This window comes from Panicum hallii, chromosome 3 (assembly GCF_002211085.1).
Source record: "Panicum hallii strain FIL2 chromosome 3, PHallii_v3.1, whole genome shotgun sequence".
Classification (NCBI taxonomy): domain Eukaryota; kingdom Viridiplantae; phylum Streptophyta; class Magnoliopsida; order Poales; family Poaceae; genus Panicum; species Panicum hallii.
Genome location: NC_038044.1, coordinates 59,571,814 through 59,595,847, shown reverse-complemented (window position 1 = coordinate 59,595,847; position 24,034 = coordinate 59,571,814). Strand labels below are relative to the sequence as shown.

At 41.6% G+C, this 24,034-nt stretch overlaps 1 protein-coding gene and 1 non-coding gene across 2 annotated transcripts; one reads left to right on the top strand and one right to left on the bottom strand.

Moving 5' to 3' along the window:
- Window positions 1–1,391: 1,391 nt before the first annotated feature.
- Window positions 1,392–21,888, bottom strand: LOC112885941 (DNA-directed RNA polymerase III subunit 2-like). Its single transcript, XM_025951656.1, has 37 exons — window positions 21,415–21,888; window positions 20,801–21,083; window positions 20,599–20,691; window positions 20,359–20,425; window positions 20,186–20,276; window positions 20,034–20,086; window positions 19,808–19,872; window positions 19,328–19,433; window positions 18,432–18,542; window positions 18,204–18,263; window positions 17,234–17,263; window positions 16,917–16,967; window positions 16,743–16,841; window positions 14,956–15,015; window positions 14,799–14,888; window positions 13,474–13,575; window positions 13,271–13,381; window positions 12,964–13,080; window positions 12,748–12,864; window positions 12,591–12,671; window positions 11,500–11,604; window positions 11,334–11,414; window positions 11,102–11,248; window positions 10,983–11,027; window positions 5,954–6,031; window positions 5,749–5,884; window positions 5,552–5,655; window positions 4,890–5,011; window positions 4,633–4,768; window positions 4,422–4,552; window positions 3,912–4,037; window positions 3,779–3,834; window positions 3,381–3,451; window positions 2,523–2,607; window positions 2,328–2,431; window positions 1,868–1,996; window positions 1,392–1,759 (listed from the first exon to the last, which is right to left on the bottom strand). The coding sequence occupies exons 2-37, from the start codon at window positions 21,043–21,045 to the stop codon at window positions 1,709–1,711; spliced, it is 3,456 nt and encodes a 1,151-aa protein (XP_025807441.1). The 5' UTR covers window positions 21,046–21,083; window positions 21,415–21,888; the 3' UTR covers window positions 1,392–1,708.
- An 863-nt stretch (window positions 21,889–22,751) lies between these two features.
- Window positions 22,752–22,823, top strand: TRNAD-GUC. The gene has a single exon. It is a non-coding gene; the product is annotated as a tRNA-Asp (tRNA).
- The last annotated feature ends 1,211 nt before the right edge of the window (window positions 22,824–24,034 follow it).

Sequence of the window (24,034 nt, the reverse complement as noted above, 5' to 3'; positions counted from 1 at the left end):
TCAAGGTAGCACACGCAGGTGTTCCGGGCGACGACGACGCCGGGGAGGCCGCTGCTGGGAGGGTACAGGCTCAAGCTCAGGAAGACGCCCATCGCCTCGTACTTCGGGACTGCGAACAGGTACGCGAGCACGTTGCTGAAGCCGGAAGGGCACGCGGCTTGGGACGGCGCCGGCGCCGGTGCCGGCGCCGGTGGCCGTGCTTGGGCCTGGTTAGCAGAAGCCGCGAGCACGAGCGCCGCGGCGGCGAGGAACAGGGCGGCTGGAAGGGAAGCTGGGGACTTGGACGACGCCATTGCTGGCTCCTGTGGATGCTCAAGCCTGCTACTCGTCGAGTTACCGATCGATCTTGCCGAGTGTTTATAGGCCGGCCGATCGTCAATCAACTCAACATGCGTACGAAATCCAACCGGCGAGTTTTCGCACTGGCCGTGGTGCGGACAGGAGGTACCGTGGAAATTAATCCGACGACGCGCGGCGCGGCGGCCGTCGTCTTGGCGTCCTTGCCGGCCGGCACACCCCAAGCTTGTAGAGCTAGCTTTCCACCTATGGAACGTGCCCCAATGGACATTCGAGCGAGGACAGCAGGGTTACGCATGTCCGTGGAAGAAAAGAATATACAGACGGCCGCAAGAGTAGACGTGCGTTGCAAATCATATTCATGTACACCCAGTAGGGTAGCCGACTGTCGCCATTCATGTTTCGAATTCTGGGCCATGTGTAACTTGACAACCAAATGGATGGAAGTGTCATGAAAGGCGTCTATAAAAGATAAACTCGATGTCAAATAACTAAGGAAGACAAATTGTTGGGTGTCATATAGGGAAGTGATATTTTTCCCTAGTGTCATGTAAAGAATTTTCTCACCTTATTATCCCACAGTACTATTGGTACTACTTAGCTTACTCCATGTCAGAAGCTTCTTTTATTTTCCGGTAACAGCATGCTTGCTTGTTTTTGTATGTATGAAACTAATAAGATACTGGTAGTAAGCAACTCAAAAGAGGTCAAGAGTCTCTACTTAAAATCCTAGTAGCTGCTTGAGCATATGTCCAGTGATCGAAACCATTCTTCTGGAATCATTCATTGGCAATCCAAACAATATATATAGCAGGTGATCGATACTCTAATAAAAGCAAGCAAGCTGCATCATTGAAGGATGAGTAAAGCTAGATGCAAATTAGAAACCCAGTGCCCTAAGAAAGGTTAGACTGACTGTTGGCGACTAGCAGGAGACCCTTGCACATGGTATTGACGGCTCAGAATGCATGCTCAATCACATCTAGTCCATCAGCCTGAAAAAGATGGTGGACGAGATACCTGCAAGCCTCCATGACATTAACATCATCTGTCTTGTCTTGTATATATTAACAAGTTGCAATACGAAGGCACAGGCAAATAATCTCCATTACTGTACAGTGTTCATGTGGTGATGCTAATTGCTATATTCTCCGGCCTCACGTTTCTCGCTTTACAATATGGGGATTATGACACGTCACGTATACTCTATGAATATACCAGACAGGAGCAATCCCTAGAGCCTTGCATGCTCCTGATAATAAAGGCACAAGGATGCATTATGCAGCCTGCCTTGTTGCTGCGAAATCTTACATGCACGCTGCAGCAATCCACTCCGCCAAGAGAATGGACATCAACCAAGCCTTTAACTACCCAGCTTTACAATCAGCAATCATCGGTTCACAATCTTGAGTTAACCTTCGGTTAGCTTTAATCGTGGAACGACATTCATTGCTTGCAATTCCTGGAACCAAACAACAGAACCACATGAGATTAACTGTAAATGGCCTATGAACCATTTACAATAGCTCATACTATTAGTACAAAGAACCCCAAGAAAGTTGCACGCTACCTGGAACAAAAGCTTGCAGGCATATGGCAGCCTCATCTTGGCCATGTTTTCTCCGTTCTTGCACATTGAACAGTACGAAGTCTTCAGTTTATAGTTGTAGTACCCCAACAAGCCACATTTTCTGCAAACCTGCCAACATTCAAATCCATAAATAAGGTAAGCCCAAAGACATACAAGTACTTCATGTTGGCGCTGGTCAACTAAACTTAATATCTACCACGTCACAAACAATGTCAACAGGGCTAACTCTTTTGAAATACTCAAGCTGTCGACCATTGAAAGAAAATAATACCAGCCTTTAAGACCTGTTTACCCACTCAACAATGAGCATCTATTGAGTAGCAAGGACAGGAAGGTTTCATAATCGTACTGATCCTAACGCAACAGCATGAGAAGTTATGCTCTTGGCACAGTTCCAGCCTCTGCCAAAAAGAAAGGCGCAAACTACTCCAAAAATCACCTGGACTTGATATGGATCACTAGATAGTAGTAGACGTTCAAAGATCAGCATGCTAGCACCATACGCAATCAAACAATCACGCTCCATTTCACCAAGACGCAGACCTATAAAAAAGGAATATTAAACAAGCGCAACGAGATAATCAACAAGAAAGAGTACTGGGCCATGTCATAAAATTGCAGAGTATTGCAAAACCTCCATCGCGACTCCGCCCTTCAGTAGGCTGCCTGGTCAACAACACTCGTGGTCCACTAGCTCGAGCATGCATCTTATCAAGAACCTGGAGAATCCACAAGCGGTTTACATATTCACCAACTAATTCAACGAGAATCCCAAGCAAGACGAAAAATGTTGCAATAGGCACCCAGTAGCTTGAGCGATCCAGAAAACAAAAAATAAGAATGCATATTCAAATTCTTAAAATCATCTCTCAAGTGTTTAAACAATGTTTAGGCACTTCTAAGTGCTGATGCCTTAAAAACCAAAATTAATTACATCACGCAGAAATGACATCAATAGGGTAGGTCATGAGCTAAGCTAAGCCAGCCCATATACATTGCAGTTTTTATAAACTAAATTATGAAGTACCTTTTCTCTACACAGCTTCTCTTTACTGAACTGCAAACCATCTTAGTATATATCCATAAATCATGATATTGTTACAACAAATGACACATGGAAGGTTGAGCTCTCCTTCCTTTCATATCCACCTTTGACATATCTATCAAGACCAACTCATTCCACATTACTCCCTAAGGTCTCAAAAATTGTTGTTTTGGACGTCACCAGTGAACAGTCTCCAAAACACAACTCTGACCACCAATTTCTAATGTATTTACAAACCTAGTAAACTATATTGTTATGGGAGTATTTTTCAGTGGGAATGTAAATGACCATTTCATATGTTTGGCCCTATTACTCAAGGACATATCTATAGCCAAAGTTTAAAGAGTTAGACAAGACAAGTCCCAGAACAACACTAAGGGTGACATATGGCAGAATTAGAAAACATAGCCTCATTTTTAAGGAACAATACAGATAAACTATCCCTACCATGTGCTTCAGTTTCTGATAGTAGATTGGACCCATGAAGATGTATGCCTCCAGAGGATGACCTAGAATACCTGAAATGGAGGCCAAAAAATCAGCTCTGAAGAACCATGGTAGGTCCAAGAAGCAAAGATGCACAGGATACATAAAAAAATCATCTAGTGTTTAAGAAATAGGAAACATAATATTGTACCACAGAAACTAGCATGATTAGAATAATGGAAAACAGCTATGAAGCTGTAGGTTTACACCATATGTCTAGGATATATCTAGGTTTCCTAAGTCTCTATGACCCAAATCATCTAACTTGAATTTGCATACTAGCCCTATCAACATGGGCCACAACATGAAATTAAGTGTGCTTACAGAAAGTAATATTATAATTTGATATTAGAATGCACCTGAGTATAAGAAATCTTTTCCGTTATAGCTGAAGCCATGCTTGATTAGAGTATTGCTGGTATGAAAGAAAAAAACAATGTCAAAATTAAAACCATTACACACACCTGAGTTGTTAGTGAGACAGAAGTATACCTTATGTCTTCAACTTTATCAGCATTACCACTTGGTTCACCAAATGCACTGCCATAATGGAATCGACCACAAGACAAACCAGCCTTTCCACCAATAAGTTCAATCATTTTACCTATAGTCATTCGACTGATGAAGCAAAAAGAAAAGGGAAAAAAATGAGTCAAATGGGATGGTATAATCTTAAGACGCCAGCAGTTCACTAGACATATCGCGTCGATACCTCCAACTCTTAATACTTAGTAGAATACCCAAAGTGTAACAAAAAAAAAGAAATGATACAAATTTATTTTCTAAAACAGATATTTTCAAGCAAAGAATCAACAACAGAGCTGAATCAGACATGACAAAACAATCCATAATAAAAATGGTTACAGAAAATACAAATATTGTATTCAAAGGCTCATCAATGTTCCTTGGAGAAGGAACTTTTTCATAGATAAATTATACCAGGTTAGGAAAATCGATGAAGAGATAAAACAAGTACATAATATAACAAAGGTAATATCAAACCTAGGGAATCCATGTGGATTCATAATTAAATCAGGGCATATTCCCCTCTCAGAGAAGGGGAAGTCCTCCTGCTGAACAATGGTACCACAAACACCTTTCTGCCCATGTCTGCTACTAAATTTATCACCAACCTGGCTCACAAACAGAACAGACAAATTTAAACCCATCTGTCTACAGTTAAAATTAAGTGAATGCAGCAAATAAGCCATACCTCTGGCCTCCTTGTATGGCGGATAATGCACTTAATAGACAGTTTCTCATTTCTATCTGAACAAAGCATTACACGATCTACAACAGTAGTCTCGCCATCAACACCTTTGTAAATGGCCGGTGAGTCCTTGTAGTCCCTAGGTGGTAGATATAGACCATAAAGCACATATAAAAAGGTCAGAACTTCAGAGGTATAAAATAGAAGATGCAAATATAGAACAAAACAAAAGAGAAAACACAATACAGGCGAGTGCTCACGTGTCTTTTAACAGTGCACCAGCACCTCTTCTATCTACATTTTTGGGACTTTGCTTGTTCACATAGACATCATGATTGCGAATTATTTGGCCAGGTGCAGCAATACCGTCCTCATCAAGTGCCTGTGAATAAGTTACGTTGGACAGTGGAAAGAGAGACACACAGAGACAGATGAAGAACCAAACAAGCACATGCAACAAGAAATCCTAAAGTTGGAAGTCAAGGTGTATGCCTATTTAAATTTATACTCAAGGTTATAACAGAACAAGATATTCTTGGATGACAGTACATATAATGTCATAGGAGAACACAACTGAGGCCAAATTTAGGTGGCCTCCAGGACAAAGTCAAGAACATAAAGCACAGGTTCTACGAACTTGAGCACATCACTACAATTAATAGCTTCCCTTTCAATTTCCTCCTCCAGAAGTCAATCAATTTGAATTTTTTTTATGAACCTTATGACCACTATTGATCAAACAGCTCGAGAACAATTGCTTGGACCTTCAACATACAGAAGTTTCTTAATTCTTTCCCCCACATTTCATGGTTGGATTCTGCTTTCTGATCACTCAACTAAAATAAAACCATCCTACTGATGAAAACATAAGGATTTTTAAAATAGTTGCATAATAATGATAATGTCCGGTCCTATTATTTACCCGCATATTCTGCCTTAACAAAACACCATCTTTATCTCTTTGCGGTTTAGCAATCCTGTCAGAGACACCATCTCCATAGTTCTCCTCCATAACTGTATACCTGCAAGATGAGAACAAATTAGTCACAATAAAAACCAGTACAGTGGCATTTAGGGCATGATCCCAAGCACTTCCTTAAAGTAAATGAAAGAGAGGTGTCAATTGAATGCAACGACCAAAACCTCGATCAAGGGATGATTTATTCATTACAATTGCATCTTCAATATCATATCCACTATAACCCATGACAGCAACAGTGGCATTCTGCCCAGCACCAAGCTTGTCGTATCCCACCTGAAAAGGAATTCAAGTAAAATATCTTGTAGATTTAAGTCTAAGACGGTCTACGGGTCAGAGACGAACCAACTCAATTGTTTTTGTTGTTAGCAGTGGACGTTGTGCGTACACCAGTAAGTAGAGTAGTGAATCTGCCCTGAACAACTGCAGCACATTATAGAGCAGGGATGGCAACGGGTCGGGTTCGGGTCGGGTAGAGCAAATACCCGCCCGCGAGCGTACCCGCGGCCACAGCTCATACCCGCCCGCGAGCGTACCCGCGGGTAAAATCTCGTACCCATGCCCGAACCCGTCGGGTTTCGGGCGGGTTTCGGGTACCCGTCGGGTTTTTCAAAAACAGCGATATACAGTTAAATACAACAGCATAACCACTGACCAACTAACAAAACTCTAATGCAACAGCATTCCAACAGCAATAATAAGTAGAACCGCATTGAATAACATGAAAATATGAATATGAAAGTCAATTGATCAAGTAAAACCACAAATTTCAGTTGATACAACAAGAAATTACAATCATACACGCATTATTGAGTACAATTCCAACCACAAATTACAGTTCATACAACCAGCAGCATAGCAGCAGGCAGCAGCTAGCACATATAAAGAACCACCAGCAGTTAGGCCTACCAACAATCCAGTAGGCAGCAGCAAGCAGCAAGTAGGCCTAGCAATATGAGAAAACACCTCATATGAGAAAACAACATGAAAATATGATGGTAGAATCACTTGACAGCATGAGGAAACACCTCACCTAATCACTTGACATGAAAAAGCAGCATGGATTGTGTTGCAATCTTCCTATATTTCAATCAATGATGGTAGAATCAGGATCATCCTAATAACAATGATAATGTTAAGAGTTGGTTCAATAAACAAACAAAAATAATATAAATGCTAATGAGTTTAACTTTAATATTACCATTTCCTCCTCTTCATCCTCCAAACAAGTCATTAGTGCATTCATGAAACCAGATTGATCACCTAACATATCAGCACGAGACCAAGCTTGCATGCACATCAACCCTTCAACTGTTTTAGGAGCAAGTCTACTTCGATGCGGGCTAATTACCCTTCCACCAGTACTAAACACAGATTCTGATGCCACTGTCGTAACAGGAATTGCCATTATATCTCGAGCAATTCTTCTAAGAGTTGGATACTTAATTCCTGCATACTGCCACCAGCTAATGATGTCAAGTTCTTGAGTTCTAGGCAATGTTGGCTCCTCCAAATACAAATCCAACTCAGTGCGCAAATAAGTTGAGGATTCTTCGGGTTTTTCTGACAAGAACTTATCAAATATACCAAACATAAGATCATCTCCTTCATTTAGGGCAACGTTTCTATTAGCTGCACCTAGAGCATCAGTTGTTGCCATACCCTCCATAAAATCTTGGTATTCCAATACCAATTCATACAATAAACTTTTAACTCTAGACACTTCAATATCTGTAGCTTCTTCCCCATAAATAGTTCTATAAAATGCTTTCATGAATATCAATTTATACCTAGGATCTAAAACAGTGGCTATCTCCATAAGGCCATGCACATCTGTCCAATACTTTGTAAATTTATCTTTCATCAAGGCTGACATCTCTTCTACCTTTGGGATACCACTAGTTTTCCATTTCTCAATAGCTAAATAGATACCACATATTTTGGGGAAAAAAAGATTTGCTGTCACATAATTGGAACCTGACAATAACTCTGTTGCATCAAAAAACATTTTCAGCCTACCACATAGCTCCCTAGCAAATATCCAATCATCCTCCGTTGGCTTAAAAGGAGCACAGAGTTTTTCTTTACTTGCTAGGCGATCAAAAACTGATTGATACTCTAATGCAGTGCTAAGCATAATATAAGTAGAATTCCATCTAGTTTTACAATCTAGAGCTATCCTTCTATCATATTTAACATTCATTTGGGCTGCTGTGCGCTCAAAACGCTCATGTCTTTTGGGAGTGGCACACCAAAATCCAACACTATCACGCACCCTTTCAATGCCCTCATCCATCACAGCCATTCCATCTTTGACAATAAGATTTATAATATGTGCCGCACAACGCATATGTAACAGTTTACCATGTAACATGAGAGAGGAAAGAGGTAGCTTATCTTGCATAGTATTCATCAAAGTATCGTTGCTGCTGCAGTTATCAAGAGTAACTGTCGAGATCTTCTTTTGAATTTGCCAATCTTGTAGGACTTCATAAAGTACATCACTTATGACTTCACCGGTATGTGGAGCGGGCACATATATAAACCTACAAACAGCAATACAGCATGCATCAACATAGGATAGTATGATTTTCAGCTAATAGGATAGTATAAAAATAGAAAATACATCATTTACCTCAAAAGAAAAGATTTCAACTTCCAATCATTATCAATAAAATGCACTGTAACTGACATATATCCCTTCTTTTGATGATTTGCTGTCCACATATCAGTTGTTACAGCAATTCGAGATTGACATTGTTGGAAGAAATTCAGCATAGAACGCCTTTGCACCTCGTACATATCCAATATGTCTTTTTTAATAGTGTTCCTAGACATTACTTTAAAAAGAGGTTGCATTGCTGCACAAAACCTCCTAAAACCAGCATGATCAACCATAGAAAGTGGATACTCATGAAGACATATCATTAGTGCGAGTTCTTTCCTAGCAACTTGCTTATCAAAGACATACTTGTCCAGTAATACTGCCCCATTCTTATCTTTACCCAACTTCAAGGTTGATTGCTTTAAACCTTTCCTAACTTGTCTCGATTGACAACTTGCAATGTGATTACGCAAGTGAGTCGTGCCTGCTCTACCATCCCCAGCTAATGTTTTTTTACACCATTTGCACTCAGCTCTAGTTCTGCCATTAACAGTTACTTGTTCAAAATCTAGCCAAACATCAGATTTGAGCTTCCTTTTCTTCACAAAAGGAACATCATCTTCATCATCTATAACCACACGATCTATACCTTGTTCTGGTTGTGCTGCCGCAGGTTGAGCTTCAGCACTTGACGATGGCGTACCACTCGGAGTAGTAGTAGGGATAACACTTAATGTTGGGGTTGTAGCGCTGCTGGCGCCAATGCTTGAGGATGGAGTACCGCCAGCAGCACGAGGAGGACGAGGAGCTCGCGAGCCAGATCCACTTGTTGATGCCATAGATGAGGATGACCGAAGATGTTGAGCAGATGTGTTTAAAGTGCCAGCCTTCTCTGGAAAAGGAAGCTGTAGCATCTCTTCTTATACTCAAATTTTAGCGTTGGAGATACTGCAAAACTAATTTCAGATCACAGCCATAACAAGCAGCACTACACTACAACACTTACTAGCAATTATTGTTTTCAAAAGATAACCCCATTCCCTTAATACCTGTAATGTTGTCCCAATTCCCATCTTATCTAAATATGAACATCTGAAATCATGAATTAGGCTTAACAAGCAGCAGTGCTGCAGCATGGCTAATACAACTTAGCAGTGCTATAGTGGTTAGCAACAAATTAGTCAAATAAACATTCGATTTCCACAACGCACATTCACTGGTAGAGCACAACATGTACTGATTTCTGAAGAAAACGATCAAAAATTACCTCAGTCTAATTGAAGACGGCGTCAGAAGCGCGAGGTGGAGGCAGAAGGCGTCACAGCCTCAGCTTCGGCGTGGCAGGATGCTCCTAGGGTCGCTGCAGAAGGCGTCACGGGCTCAGCTCCGGCGTTGACGTGCAGTAGCGCGTCAAGGAAGACGTGGTGGCTCCGATCAACGCGGTTCGCGGTGGCCTCAGGCGTGTGGTGGCGGCCGCGGACGTGAGCGTGAGGAGGCCGGCCGTGGGCGTGACGACGGAAGGCAAGACCGCGAGGAGGGGGCGCGTCTGGCGGTGGCCCTTGGGCGCGTAGTGCCGGCCGCGTCGTGCTGCAAGGAGGCCGGATGCGGTCGCGAGGACGGGCGGCGTGGCTGGCAGCGGGCGCGAGGACGGGTGGCGCAGCTGGCCGCGGCCGTTGGGCGCGAGGACATGCGGCACGGGAGGCGGCGGCCCGGGCGGCGGGCGGCGGCCGGGGCAGGAGGCGGCGGCCTGGGCGGCGGGCGGCGGCTGGGGCGGCGGGCGGCGGCCGGGGCAGGAGGCGGCGGTGGCCTGGGCGGCGGGCGGTGGCCTGGGAGGCGGCGGTGGCCTGGGCGGCGGGCGGTGGCCTGGGCGGCGGGCGGGCAGGAGGCGGGCGGTGGCCTGGGCGGCGGGCGGCGGCCGGGGCAGGAGGCGGCGGCCTGGGCGGCGTGCGGCGGCCGGGGCAGGAGGCGGCGGCCGGGGCTGGGTGCCTGGGTGGCTGGTGGCGGCTGGTGAGATGGTCTGGTAGTGGTAGTGGGGTGGGTCGTGGGACAGTGAGAGCTAGGGTTTTTAGTTTAGTGGGCTGGGCCAAATTTAGATATGGGCCGAATTCGGTTACCCGACGGGTTACCCGCGGGCGGGAATTAAGACCCGCGCCCGACCCAATTTTTTCACGGGTCGGGTTCGGGTAAGACCCACGGGTCAAAATACGTACCCAGACCCGTGCCCGTCGGGTCGGGTACCCGCGGGTAACCCGAACCCGCGGGTTAAATTGCCATCCCTATTATAGAGAAACATTACCTTCATCTCAAAAAGGAAAGAAGTTAAAATCAATAAAGGATCAGAATATTACAAAGGAAATTAATTATAGCGTGAATTGCACAAAACACCACATTCTGAAACCATAGTCACATTGCACCTAGGAGTAGGGCTCCTGCTTGCACAAGCCAAGGCCTTGGAGGGGACTATACAAACAGGGGGTTGGGAATTGAAGGCCATAGGAGGGGTCATCGCCATGACCAATCAACTCAAGCCAACACAAAGATCTAATCCAAGGCTTGTATGGGGCAAGTTTGGAGTGCTCAAGAGGATAATACTTGGATAATTCTATAGCACTAGGGTTGTGAGAGTGACAATCACATTCTTTCGGAATTGCATTTAAATAATGTGTGCTTCCCCAAAATATTATCCTCTTGCCGTGGTTGCTTCAACATTGTGATCTAGGGTTTACTATATATTTAACAGATCAAAAGAGAAACAAAGTGGTTCCTTGCCTGATTATATGCAATATTTCCCATAGCTTGCTTACCCATCGCACACTGAAAAAGAGAAAAATCATTAGAAAGTAACCCAATAACCAGTGGAATATATCATCAATAATTTGTATCCTTGCCTGATAAGTATTACGTGGAGATTGGTTATGGTGTGGATAAGGAATAAGTCCGGATACAACTCCTAAGATAGACAATGGCTCTATTTCAATATGTGTGATGCTGCTTCTCTCAACATCATCTTGATCCACATGTTCATACAATGCAATCTGTTCAAATCAAATTAAAACACATTATCACAATATAAATAAAACAATAAATCACATGAGAAAAGGAAAACAAGTTACGATATACCAACGCATTATTCTCTTCATTGACATCAAGATATTCGATCAATCCATCACGCAGAAAATCATCAAAAGAACGAATACCATCCTAGAAGGCAATTTCATTTTTAAGGCAGATAATAATAATAAACAAATGAAATGGGTCAAGAAATTATGAAACGCATAATGCTAACCCTCAGTTCTTTCATATGACACTCTTTGACCCTTGATATCCCCTTATCAGCAATTATAAGTGGGCGACATACACGACCACCATCAGAGGCAATGTGAATGCAATGCTGGAAATATAGTTACAAGGTTAGTACCTCCAGCATATCTTGTAAAACAATAACAGCGCAAGGAAATATCTCAGAAAAATTGCAAAACAAAAACAAACGCAGATCACAATGGTCCGTAAATGAAACCATACTTTTCTGGACCTGGAGCAAAACACACTCAAGGTGTATCCTTTGTATCACATAGTTTCTTAAGGTACATTCATAGTACTGACTCATGAGACCTAAATAATGAGAACAAGAGAATATGACCACTACAAGCTTATGCAAGCAAACTGCCTATGTTCTTTCAACATAGGTAAATGAGGGTTGTGGTATGCATGGCTAGCCAAAATAAAAACATGGCCACTCTTATGGATATGAGAGCATATGATCTTAGTGGCCCTCTGCTCCTGTGTGAGTGTTTTTTTCTTTTTCTTTTTCTTTTTGCTGGTGAATGCATAGAGTGGTTATCGATGTACTTTGATTCACAAATGTTATTTCTTCTTAATATAACGACGGGCAGCTCTCTTGCCAGTTCGAGATTAAAAACAATAACAAGGACGTCAAATTTCAGATCTAAATTGAACTTCCCTTCCTAGAAAGTTCAACTTAGCCCTCTATGTCCTTTCACTGTCATGAATTCAAATGGGGAGTAACCACCAACACAAGCTGACTTACTTCAAATCCCACAGTAAGTGGCACTATAACAAAAAAACTACTTGGCATTTGCAATTGTACCTCAAGGGTCTAAACTATTCTTTGGCCTCAAATCATTACCATTGATTGTTGAAGTTAAGCTTTCAATAGCAGTTCAATCCATGGTGGATAAGTTAACAGTAATAACTTTAACTAGGGAACTTTTGTTAACTCCACTACCACCGGAAAGTTGAGCTTAGAGTTGTCAAGAGTTAGACATCCTTTTATTAATTATTATCATGGACACAGTCATCATTGCAGGATGCTAACAATCATTATAAGCTAGTAGTAATCAACAGATGAAATGATACCTGCTTCTCATTTACAAAAATGCTTATGAACTCTCCAATTTTGCCTGATCGACGCAACTCTCTCATAGCATTAGCAAATGTCTGAAAGAAACATGGAAGACTTGAAAAGAATAATGGAAGACAAGTAAGTTAAATGTCAGTTTAAGTTATATCAGACCTGAGGCTTCCTATGTTTCCCCAGTATTAATCCATTGAACATCACCAAAAATGAACCTGGTGCATGTATTTCTTCTCCAGACAGAAGCGTTAAATCTTCCACACCAAGACTCTTACACTATAGTAAAGAATGAATACAAAATAGCAGGTAAATATTGCAAATAATTAACAGGCACAAAGTGTTCTAGTCAAAAGGTAAACAGGAAAAGAAACAAACCAGATTCATCAGCGGGCCTTCCTCTTGATCTGTTGTCACGTGAGTCAACAGAGCTAAATTTTTTGTTAATCCACAAGCTTCTCCTTCAGGAGTATCACATGGGCAAAGCATGCCCCACTGTCACCAATAAAACTGATACACTGTTCAGCAGTATATCTTTTTTTCTCGAACACGCAGGAGAGCTGTGTATCTTTATATTATAGAGAGAATTGTTGAGCAGTATATCAGAAAAAAAAAATGTTCTTAGTTTTCACACACATTTGGTTTTATATATGATGTAAAAACACTGCTACCAAATCTACCTCACCTGACTAGGTTGCAAAGCACGTGGCCCACTTGTTTTCCTAGTCTTCTCAAACTGCGGTGTTATCCGTGTCATGTAACCTAACGATGCCATGTACGATAGCCTAGAAAGAACCTTGCAAAAGAAGAGAAGCACCTCAGAAAAGGTGGGGGGGGGGGGGGGGGGGGGGGGCGGGGGGACAAAAATTAGGTATCATGAGTTGGTACCTGTGATACACCTTTCCTATGCATCCGAAACCTTTTGATATCCCAATTTCCTGTAGAAATAGCCCTCTCCAAACCAGAGGTTATGGCTTCATGCTTTATCAACTGCAAAAGGGGAAAAATTTAAATAACTAAGATAGCGATCTCAAAGTGATTACCAATAATTAAAGATGTTACATCATATTGAGGAGATGTTACGGTGATTGGGAGGTACCAGAGGTAGCTTCCCTCTAAAATATATGGATCCTTGGTCTTATAATGGCGCAGTTTAAGATCATGGATTTTGTAAATAAGGGCAGTTTTGTAATTGTTCTTTGAGGTAACTGTCCTCCTATCATGCAAGAAATGGTCATCCCAGATTCCATCTAACCTCCAGTTATACCACTCAAAACACCGACGGACGATTGCCTCCTGCACCACCTCCCTTCTCCGAAAACCCTCCTCCTAACTCTTACTTCCTGCCCCTAATACTCTCAAAACAAAGTTCCCTGTTTGCATACTAAGGCCATAGTAGTGGTGAGTCAAGAGAAACTAGATGGTTCCAAGTACTGAGTCTAGGCAGCCAGAATAAATAGAGAGAAAATTCTCACTCACTTACTCAAGAAAGGACAAACTTTGATTACCAATCTGCTAGTACTAAATACCCTCCTCTCTAATTTGATGGGAGAACAATTTTCTGTTCTCGAGCACGCCGGAGAACTGCGCATTATTATATTAAGGAGAATAAAAGGAGTCTAAGAGACTCAAACATGCCCAGTAAGGCCAAGTTTAGTTACATGGGGAGTCGCCAAAGAGATAGAGAAAAAACAAGATCAACAACCAAACAACATCTATGGCCAAATACTAGGCCCTTGTCCCCTGCCATACACCGTAACTTTCTACCCTTCAATTTAATCTTCAAAATGGCACTTAGTCCATTTTACAGTAAGGGTTCACGCTTAAGTACCTTTTCGTAGGTGTCTTCTATTTTTTTGACCATTGGGTTTGAACAGACCAACAGCTATTATAACTCCCAAGCAAGGTTTCTCTCTACAGTATCATATGCAGAGCAAGATGGATAAATGTGCGGCCAAAAAATGTAGCCAACCTCAACTACTAACTGAATGAAGACTGTATTTCAACAACAGCCAAGTTTTTGTATTTAAACGATCAAGAAGACCGCACACCTAGGTAACATAAGTGAACAGCAGCTTTTATAGAAAACTGAATATAATATAGAAAGGGCCATCAAAGAAAATAGTACGACAAGATGCACTCACAACGGCAACATCAGCTATATCAGGTGAAAATGAATGAAGATCAAGGACTATAAATTTCATGTTCATTACCTGGCTAAAATCTGAACGACTAGAACGAGTCTTGGCGCTATTTTTGTTCATGAGCTCTACAGCTTGGGAATTCATTGTTTTGAACAAATCCTTCAAAACATAAACAGAATAAGAGGCATAAACATATTACTTAATGAAATAATAAGAGGAAAAATACCTCAAAAAGCAGGGATATTAGTTGACCAGACAACTCCAGCCTCTTATTCCCTACATAATCCTGAAATATATTCAATAAAAGATGTCAACAGGGTGGTAAACATGTGATCCAAATAAATTTGTAAGTAGAAAAGATTTCATCTTTTCTCTTTTGCAAGCAATAATCTAAGAGAATTTCTGGCTTTTAAAAAATCTTGTTCAAGACGAGAAGTTTCATATAAACAGTAATCCCACTACTTTCAATATATTTCTATTCCATGAAGCCATCTAATCGCTTGAACTAAATATACTATAAATAGACCCCATGACATTACATTACCAAAAGTAAGGAATACAGTTACTTGTTTCATTCTAGTACTAACAAGGAATTCTAATTGACTACAACGAAATGGAACATACAAATATTTGATAGCAAATTATCTAAGACATCAAAGATAAGGAGAAAAAGGGGTGGTTTTGGATAAACTGGAATAGGATCAAGTCAGAGGCTCAAACAGAAAGACATGAAGTGTATTGTCCTAGTCACCATGATAAGATCTGTGCAACCTGATAGGTCTAATTATAGACTCCGCGCAGCTTGGCAGATACTACATGCAGTCAACTACATTTCAATACAGATGGAACATGTTTGATTCTCCAAATTAAAAGAAGCATGTTAGGTTTCTAGAATATCAGTAGATTGTTATCCTTGCCCTCAGGTTGTGGATAATTGAGACAGAACATGTAAGTATTGGCTGTACAGCCAAAAAAATATTATGTTGGTTTTTATCCAAAACCTAAATTAAGATCACTCTGTTTTCATGAAAATTTGCCCAAACCACCACACACACATAACGAGCAAATGTAAGAAAATAAATAATGAGAAATGGACCACACATTCAATATAAATGGTACATTAAATGATTATATGATAGTAGAAACTTATAATTCAGAGTGTCTTGTATTCCATTTAGCCACTTCAACTAAAATGCCATATGATGACTAATTATGGGCAAGCTTATCTATGCAACAAATAGCAAGGTACAATTGTGCAAACCACTTTGGCATAGGGCAGCACATCAACATAGTACAAATGGCTGAAAGCCACACATCATATAATTAAAAATAGGGCAGTGTAGAATGCCAAGCTTCTCGTAGTAAACGTTACTAATTGGAAAGCTTCTCGGCACCATGATGTTATCCTGCATTTACCTAGGATAAAACCAGAGCTCCACTCAAGCGTTCATGAATGGCTAAATTCACTGTAACTATGATTTTGTAAATTCTTTTAGTCTCTAGGTTTCATCTCCTGTAAATAATTCTCTTTTACTTTTTTTTATTTAACATATGCTGGGCAGCTTTTGCCTTGCAGTTTCAGTTCAAAAAAAAAGAGAGTGGGCCAGATGCCTGAGAAAATGTTATCAAGCCACGTATGTGGCCAAAACACTAGCCAATTTTGAAGCTCCAAAAAACATGACATCACAGCTCCCATTTAAGAGCTCGTAGAAAATCATAGATGATGATGTAACTATTGATGTTAAGTTAAATCCACACTGAATTAGCAGACAGTGCAATAGCAAGGCTGGACAGCTGGGAGCTCGCTAGCCAGGGTTCCAGCCCTGGTTCCACACGCCTTCAAGTTACAAATGCAGGGACTTTGGTCCTCCATCCAAAAAAACAGTGAATTTGAATGGAATCGAATTTCTTAAACAGCATTGGTAAAGGCACAGAAGATGATGACTTTTAGCAAATTAATATTTTTTATGGAATAGCTCCCAAAAGTAATACATAGTCCAGATTTGAACTTGCCTTATCATCAAAGGTGTCAGCATTCAAGATTGCATCCATCATGCGCCTTAACATTACGCCAGTGTATATACATTTTTGTCGGAAGTTCCCATTCTTAACCTATAGGACAGATTTAGATGGATATGATAAAAGTAGATTGCAAGCAAAAGTTAGGGAAAACAACAGTTCTCTCACCGGCACATGTGCAATAAATACATCACGTAGAATTGATTTTGACCGACCCTCCTGAAAGTGAAAAAAAAAAAAGAGGCACTTCAGACACCCGACGGTTGTCTTCAAGAATGTGACCTGTGCCGGTTCTGAAATATTTTGGAACATGTGCCGGCTGTAGTAACTTAATGTGTAATGAGACAGTAACTTCACAGCTTGTCATTGATTCCTACTCTGATCAGTTTTTAGAATGTATATATATGAAAGTTTGTAGCTGGCATATATTTGATAGACATAAGTCCCTAAATGAAAAGAAAGGTGATTGAGCAGCGATTAACTACCTTCTGATTTCCTGCACCAGGATACGTGACCTGCGAAAAAATCTCAGGATCAGACTAGAAAAGATGCCACACTTGATACGTAGATGCAACTAGAACAGAAAATGCAGAGTTAGATTGCATCATGTCAGTGAAAAAGGAAGCAGGCATGACCGACAGATCCCAATAATTGTTCAGGGTTAATTTTTGCAAATCAGTAATTTCGAAATTTTAAATTCTACTACCTCAAATGCTGTGAACATTGGAGCACTTAAATTCTGGGCATATGGTATAATTTTCTTTGCACAACTTTTACCTAAAACTTCTCATGGCATCCTTTAATACAAGATAATATCAAATTCACCAGTTCAAAGGTTCACCTCTCCGGTTCAGTGTTTTACTGGTTTTGATATCTCATATTACTTTTAACCACTGTTGCTAATGCTTCCACAAGCACTTCAACCTTTAGTTGCAGCCTACCATCTCATCCGCCTAGTTTTGGATTTGAAAGCTTCATAAAAGATGCACTGAAAAGCAGCAAACTTAATGAAAAGGAACATTCCTGCAGCTGTGATGGAAACAAAAATAGTCGATGTCATAGATCCTAGTAATCCCAAAGTGGAAATGAAGCCTAAGAAAGCACACTCCTGGATTATTTTGTATGATAAGATATAATCGGTGTGACTTCCATAGAACATAAAGCTCCTCCAGAATACAGAATAGTGGAACATAGGGTCAGAGGCTGTCATTGCAAATATAGTAAAAGAATTTACAACAAAATGCTTCTGCAAAGCTTAGAATGCACATTATGCAATATAGGGTCAGAAGCTGTCAGAATACATGACTCGGTAACAAAGGGATCTACTCCTGCAAAGCTTAGAATGCACATTATGCAACATTCTGTCATTGTGATCCATTTGGCATAACTAAAACGCAGTGAACGTTTTAATTGAGTGATGATATTAAATTATGCTTTTTTAATTTGAAATTTGACCTTCTCATCCATGTACTGCAGGGCTTGCTGTTGTGTATATATTCTCTCTGAGGCACATTCCTGAGAAAGCAGAAAACATTTAAATAGCCTAAAATATAAAAGATACAATGTAAAGTGAAGAATAACATGGAAAAGGGGTGCAAAAGAATATTTGAAACTTAGAACAAATTCAAGATCCAAATATACAGTCATTGGGATGGTGTCAATTTTATCATCAAGCAAAAGTACCTGAATAGATGGGAATAAGAGGTCTCCGTATCTTGGATCTCTTCCAACCATTTGTACAACCTCTTGATCACTTTCCATTCCCATAGCTTTCATGACCACTATTATTGGAATCTGTAAATTTTAAAGCTCAGAAGTCAGAAACAAAGTCATGAATTGTCAACATACTCCTTCCAACTTCCATGTCATAGTATAGGACCCCATGACCTTGTAAGCGTTCAATAAGAGGGGGCAGGTGTGGAACTAAGGAAAAGGAAGGAAATTTAGATCACGGTGCTCCTATTAAACAAGAAAAGTACAAGTTAATTTTGCATTACGAACATGAGCAAGATGCGAAAATAAAATCCACTTGAGACTAACAAGTGAATCCTGTTATCACTTGGAAGTGACACATTGATGTCACTTTCCAACTTAAATTTCTCTCTTTAGGTATAAGCACGGAGTTCTGTTACAAAATTCAAAAGTAAGGCCCTCAGCCACTGTTAAGAAGATAGGTTTCTCTAGTTTGATCATAGATGATATTTAGGTTCAATTCTGCCAGTGTAAAGCAAGTAGGCAAACATAGAAGATGCCAGGCTTGTTCAATGAATCAGGAGCTTTTACATCTCAAAAACTTCTTATCTAGCTTTCTCCCGCTTGGGTACTTCCAAAAGAAACAATGACATACAAAACATCCTGAATCTACAAATGAACTACACCACCAATCACTCCCGGTACCACAAAATTAATTTATTAAACAAAGTATAAAAATGGAATAATATATGGGTGCAGAAAACCTCATTAAATAAACATTTGCTTTTGAAGTGTTCCCTGTCTCAAGATTAAAATAAATAGTAGGGTCCCAAATGTAATGAAATAGAATGAGTATTTAACAAGCTAACAGGATTTGCAATGCATACCGGTTTCGTGAATTGATTCAGCTGTAGATAGATCTTCTCCTTATCCATAGTAATCACCGTCTTGCTTTTAATTTCATGTGTGCTACTGGTAACAGATGCAATCACCCTGATTGACAGAAAATACAGGTGAATCGCATAAGATATCAAACAGTACACCACTTTACTAAAGGGACCAAATGAGGCTAGCCATGAAATGTCAGGTGTAAGGCGACACAAAAATAAGTTATTTCTGCAAATGAGTGGGCAATGGAACTCAAAGCCAGGTATTAACCATGATGGTTGGAATTAGAGTTTCCTGGCAACTTCAAAACTAACCGGAATCAAACTACAGTTAAGAGTTGGAAAGTCGCTTTGTCTCAGCGTCTTTCAGAGCAACTTATGACAATTGTTAAACTTAAATACTCATTTGCTGGAGAAGAATACAAAGTTTAAAATATTTGAGGGAAGTTAATGAATAAATAGTTCTGTAATGAGTATGACCTTCCTTTACTATCGGTGTCGATGATAATACGATTCTTCGATAGCTGTTCTTGTATCAAAATGACCTGAAAAAGAACAAATATCGCAAGATTATCAATGCACAGAACTAGCACTACAAACCTGTGTGACAAAACCAAAAGCACTTGCAGTTAGCGCTGTAACTGATGCCTCAACTAGGTCGAGCAAGACAAGGTGCGAGAAAAAGATGCATCATATTTTCAGTTACCTTCTCAGTTCCTTTGACAATGAAGTAGCCACCAGGATCAAGAGGGCACTCACCTAGGAAAACAGTGGTGAAACCATCAGAACAACCAGTAAGCTAACACAATAGTACCGTCTAACGAAGATGTTTCTGTATGATGAAGAATATAGACTAACCGAGTCTTGCTAGTTCAGCTTCATCCCTTCCATGCAGAACACATGTGTAACTTCTAAGCATAATGGGCATGTAGCCAATGAGAACGTTTTTCTGAGGAGTAAGTAAATAAGGTGAGTAGTTTTTCTTTTCTATCAAGCGTGCACAAGGCATTTGAATCATAGTAATGGGATACCTTATGCTGCGGTTCATGCTGCTTCTCGACGGTATATTCAATATCAACTCTTATAGGAGCAGAATAACTGGAGGAAGAAATGAAAAAAAAAATCTTCAGGAAGCTTGGTTGACTGTCTGTTTGACCGAATGAGATTATGTATCTAAAGTTACAAACAGGTTGTTGATCTAATCTCCAGCAAATAGCATAGTTGGTATGCTGAGTAGAAAGTGGATTGAAACGAGGGAGGGGGAGGCTTACGTGCGGTCAGTAAGGCGGCAAAAGTGGGGCATGATATTTTCAATTTTGTACTCAACTTGAACTGAGGGTGTGCCAACATAGACATTGGCGTACCTAGATGCATCCAAGGAAATTATTCATCAATTTATTTAAAAAGTGTTGTGGCAAAGGGAACGGGAACCTGAACCCATTGCGCTTCTGTATGATAGATTGCATTGCGTACCTAAGGTAAATGGTTGGGTCATTGCGCGCCTCAATTCGATTGTTTGCCTCGACGATGTTCTTGATTCCCCTGGTGATGAAGTAGTTGAAGGAGTCGATGTGCTCCTTGACGAGCCCACGGACCTTGAGGAATGCTGGGAGGAGCGCAAACTTGTCAACGGGGGTGGCGACCGGGGCGGACAGAGAGCGATAGGACGGTGGCGGCAGCTCCTTTTTGGCCGCGTCGTCTGCGGGGAGCACCATCATGGCCAATGGCGGGCCCAGGATTTTGAACTAGGGTAGGCCTAGCAAAAGAATTCAAAGCGCAATTCGGTATAATTTAATAGCACTTTTTGATAGCAGTACGGTGTATAATAACAAAATTTACAATAATAATGAAAAAGGCTCCATAATAAGTCTAATTCAACAAATTAGTTTGGAACTCAAATACATTACAATATAAAGAGTTGCAACGACAATAAAATCTTATATGAATAGAAGATTACAATACTAATCTAGTCTAAGGCTTTTGCTTTACGCTTCCTCGTGGCCATAAAAGTGTCCAATTGTCAAATTAATCACTGAACATATGAATTTAGAAGTGAGCTTAAGAATTTAAGATGGAGCAGTACACACCAGAGAGCAAAACTTGCCGAATTACCGAATTGAGGCCTTGGAGGTGTGGGCCGCGGGGTTCCCCTGCCTCCTGCCGTGCACCTCCTGCAACTGGTGGCTGTTCGGCGTCGGGGACTCGGCCAGCCGGGCGGTCGGCTGAGGGGTCAGCGCGCCTGCTGCAGTGGCCGCTGGCCGGTGGGAGGCGACGAGCGGCGCCGCAGCGAGCCAGCGCTCGACGGCACGCGGCAGCCTGGGCCGCAGCCGCACAGGGCGGCGGGTGGAGCCGCCGGCCGCGCAAACCGCACTGCGCAGGCGCGCTTCGTGCAGGGCGGCGGCTGCTGGGGTGGGGACCGGGGGGAGCCGAGGAGGGGAAGGGCGGCCGCCGGCGCAGCCCCACGGTGCGGGTGAGTGGCGCACCGGCGTCGGACGTCGGGGACTCCGGGGTCGGGCAGAGGCGGCCCGTGTGAGGAGGCCCAGTCGGGCGGGCAGGTTTAGGAGGGGGTTTAGGGACGAGGCCGACGGCGAGGGATGGGGAGCGCCGCGGGGCCCGGAGCTCTTTCTCTTTGCTATATATAATATGAATAAAATAAAATAGCAAAACAATTAAGCAGGGAAAATGAGGAAAGAGGTCGGTTTGCGTTTGGACCTTGGGCCGCTAGATCTCAGCCCATTCAATGAAAGGTTATCGGCCTTTGCTTTCCTATTAGGCCCATGTGATGTCTAAGGCTCTTGTCAAAAAAATGGTGTCTATGGTTTTTTTATGAATTTCAGTTAAACTCAGAATAGTATTAATGCATAACTAGAGTATATTACGGTGAGTTCATCGTGCATTTGTGCCAATAAACTACTAAAATAACTCTTATCATACATTCATACTACCATCCAATCCACACTCACCTCAACGTGGACCCAAGTGGCTCGTTTGTAGAAAAAAAAAAACTCTTCCACAGCTACCATCATCACCAATTGTCTGCTTTTGTGTGCTGGGATTAATTTGATCGTTTGACCCTTAGAAGTTGCCTTTTCTACTTTCATCCAATCTACGAAGAGTGTGTCTTTGTTCATGTTCAATTCGCTTTTAGGCCATGCACGCAGCTGAAAGAGACTCCAGCCGGTCTACAAACTACTTCCTCCTTCTCAAATTACAGTTCGTTTTGGCTTTTCTAGATAAAATAGTATACATTCACATCCTTTCGTTAAGATACCATGGAGTATATCTGCACAACATTAATACCGTTATTAGCCTCACCACGGTACCCGAGTTAATTTTTGTTGAGATTTAAAAAGGCTGAGCTAGGTAGCCGCAAGGGCAACTGATTTAAGAATTAAAAATGTTTTTCAAAGTGGGACACAGCAAAGTCGTTGTAGTATAGTGGTGAGTATTCCCGCCTGTCACGCGGGTGACCCGGGTTCGATCCCCGGCAACGGCGTGTTTTTTTTTCTTGTGTTCTTTTTTGCAACAGCAATCATCATCTTTTCTTTGGCCTTTTCCTTCCTCCACTCTGCATCCATCCTAGCGCTTCCTGCCTGCCCAGGATTCGATTCGTTGTTCCTTCCTGACCAGTAGCAAAAAGGGAGCGGCGGCGACCACGACGACGATGACTCCGACGCGCAAGGAGGAAGGGGCTCACGACGACGAAGACGACCTCGGGGTCTTTGATCGATCTGGTTATTGTACGTCAAGCAACGCGTTAACCTCTCTCTTTCTAGCTCTGACGAACCACTGCACGTACGCGCAAATGATATCAAAATATAAAACTTGCTCAAATCCCCGTCGTATATGGGAGGCAAGGAAGCAAGTAAACTGAATCAAATCATCAATTTAAACGGAGGGAGGAAATAGAAGTCAGAAGATGCATGCACAATACCAGGAAGAAGCATACTTTCTTCACTGTATTTTCAGGCGCGCTGTTATCCTAGCTAACAGCTTTTTTAAAAACAGATCCTAGCAACTTCTCTGAACACGAAGAGAGAGTTCATTGTTAGGGCATTGCTTGGACCTTTCTCAGGCATTGCTAACAGCTACGGAGTAGCGTTTTTTTTCTGAAGAAAAAAATGCGAAAGTCGTTGGAGCCTCATTCCCTCCCACACGCTGCACACCCTACTAGGCTCAGGATGTTGTCTCTGCAGTCGGTATATATAAAGGCCATGGACGAGGATATAATCCGACCCTATGCTCTCTCTCTCTCTCTCTCTCTGAGTTTTTAGTGTGCCAAGCAATTCTTAGTCCTGTCCAAATATTTTCTTACGTTTATTTGGCACACGCATTTCCCTTTACTAGCGTTCCAATCCAAATGGTTCACCCTGTCCTATAGATGGAACAAGGCGCAGTAGCTAGTGCCATTTTGGAGCAATCTTAGTAATTCAGATATTCAATTTGTGATGTATCCTCTTTTTTCACTTTGGCACAAGTTAATTAGTTTTCTTCTATCACTTCAGCATCCACACAAATCTAGTAGTGGACACAGAATGTGATTTAGAGTAATGAAAAAAAAAAGAAACAAGGCGACCAATATGTTAAGATTTACAACGAAGAGAGGAGGAAGAGATGACCACCTTAAACATATGAACAGAAAAGGTAAACATACGGATCTGTTGGGATTATATATATTGGGTAAGAAAAAAATTAGTATATAAATAT

Excerpts from the sequence above, each read along its gene's own strand:
- LOC112885941 (XM_025951656.1), bottom strand. The coding sequence starts at position 21,045 with ATGATGGTGCTCCCCGCAGACGACGCGGCCAAAAAGGAGCTGCCGCCA. Across the intron at positions 16,842-16,916 it reads TATTTATTGCACATGTGCCG|GTTAAGAATGGGAACTTCCG; the intron begins GTGAGAGAACTG and ends TCTGTCCTATAG. Across the intron at positions 2,432-2,522 it reads AGGGCGGAGTCGCGATGGAG|GTCTGCGTCTTGGTGAAATG; the intron begins GTTTTGCAATAC and ends CCTTTTTTATAG.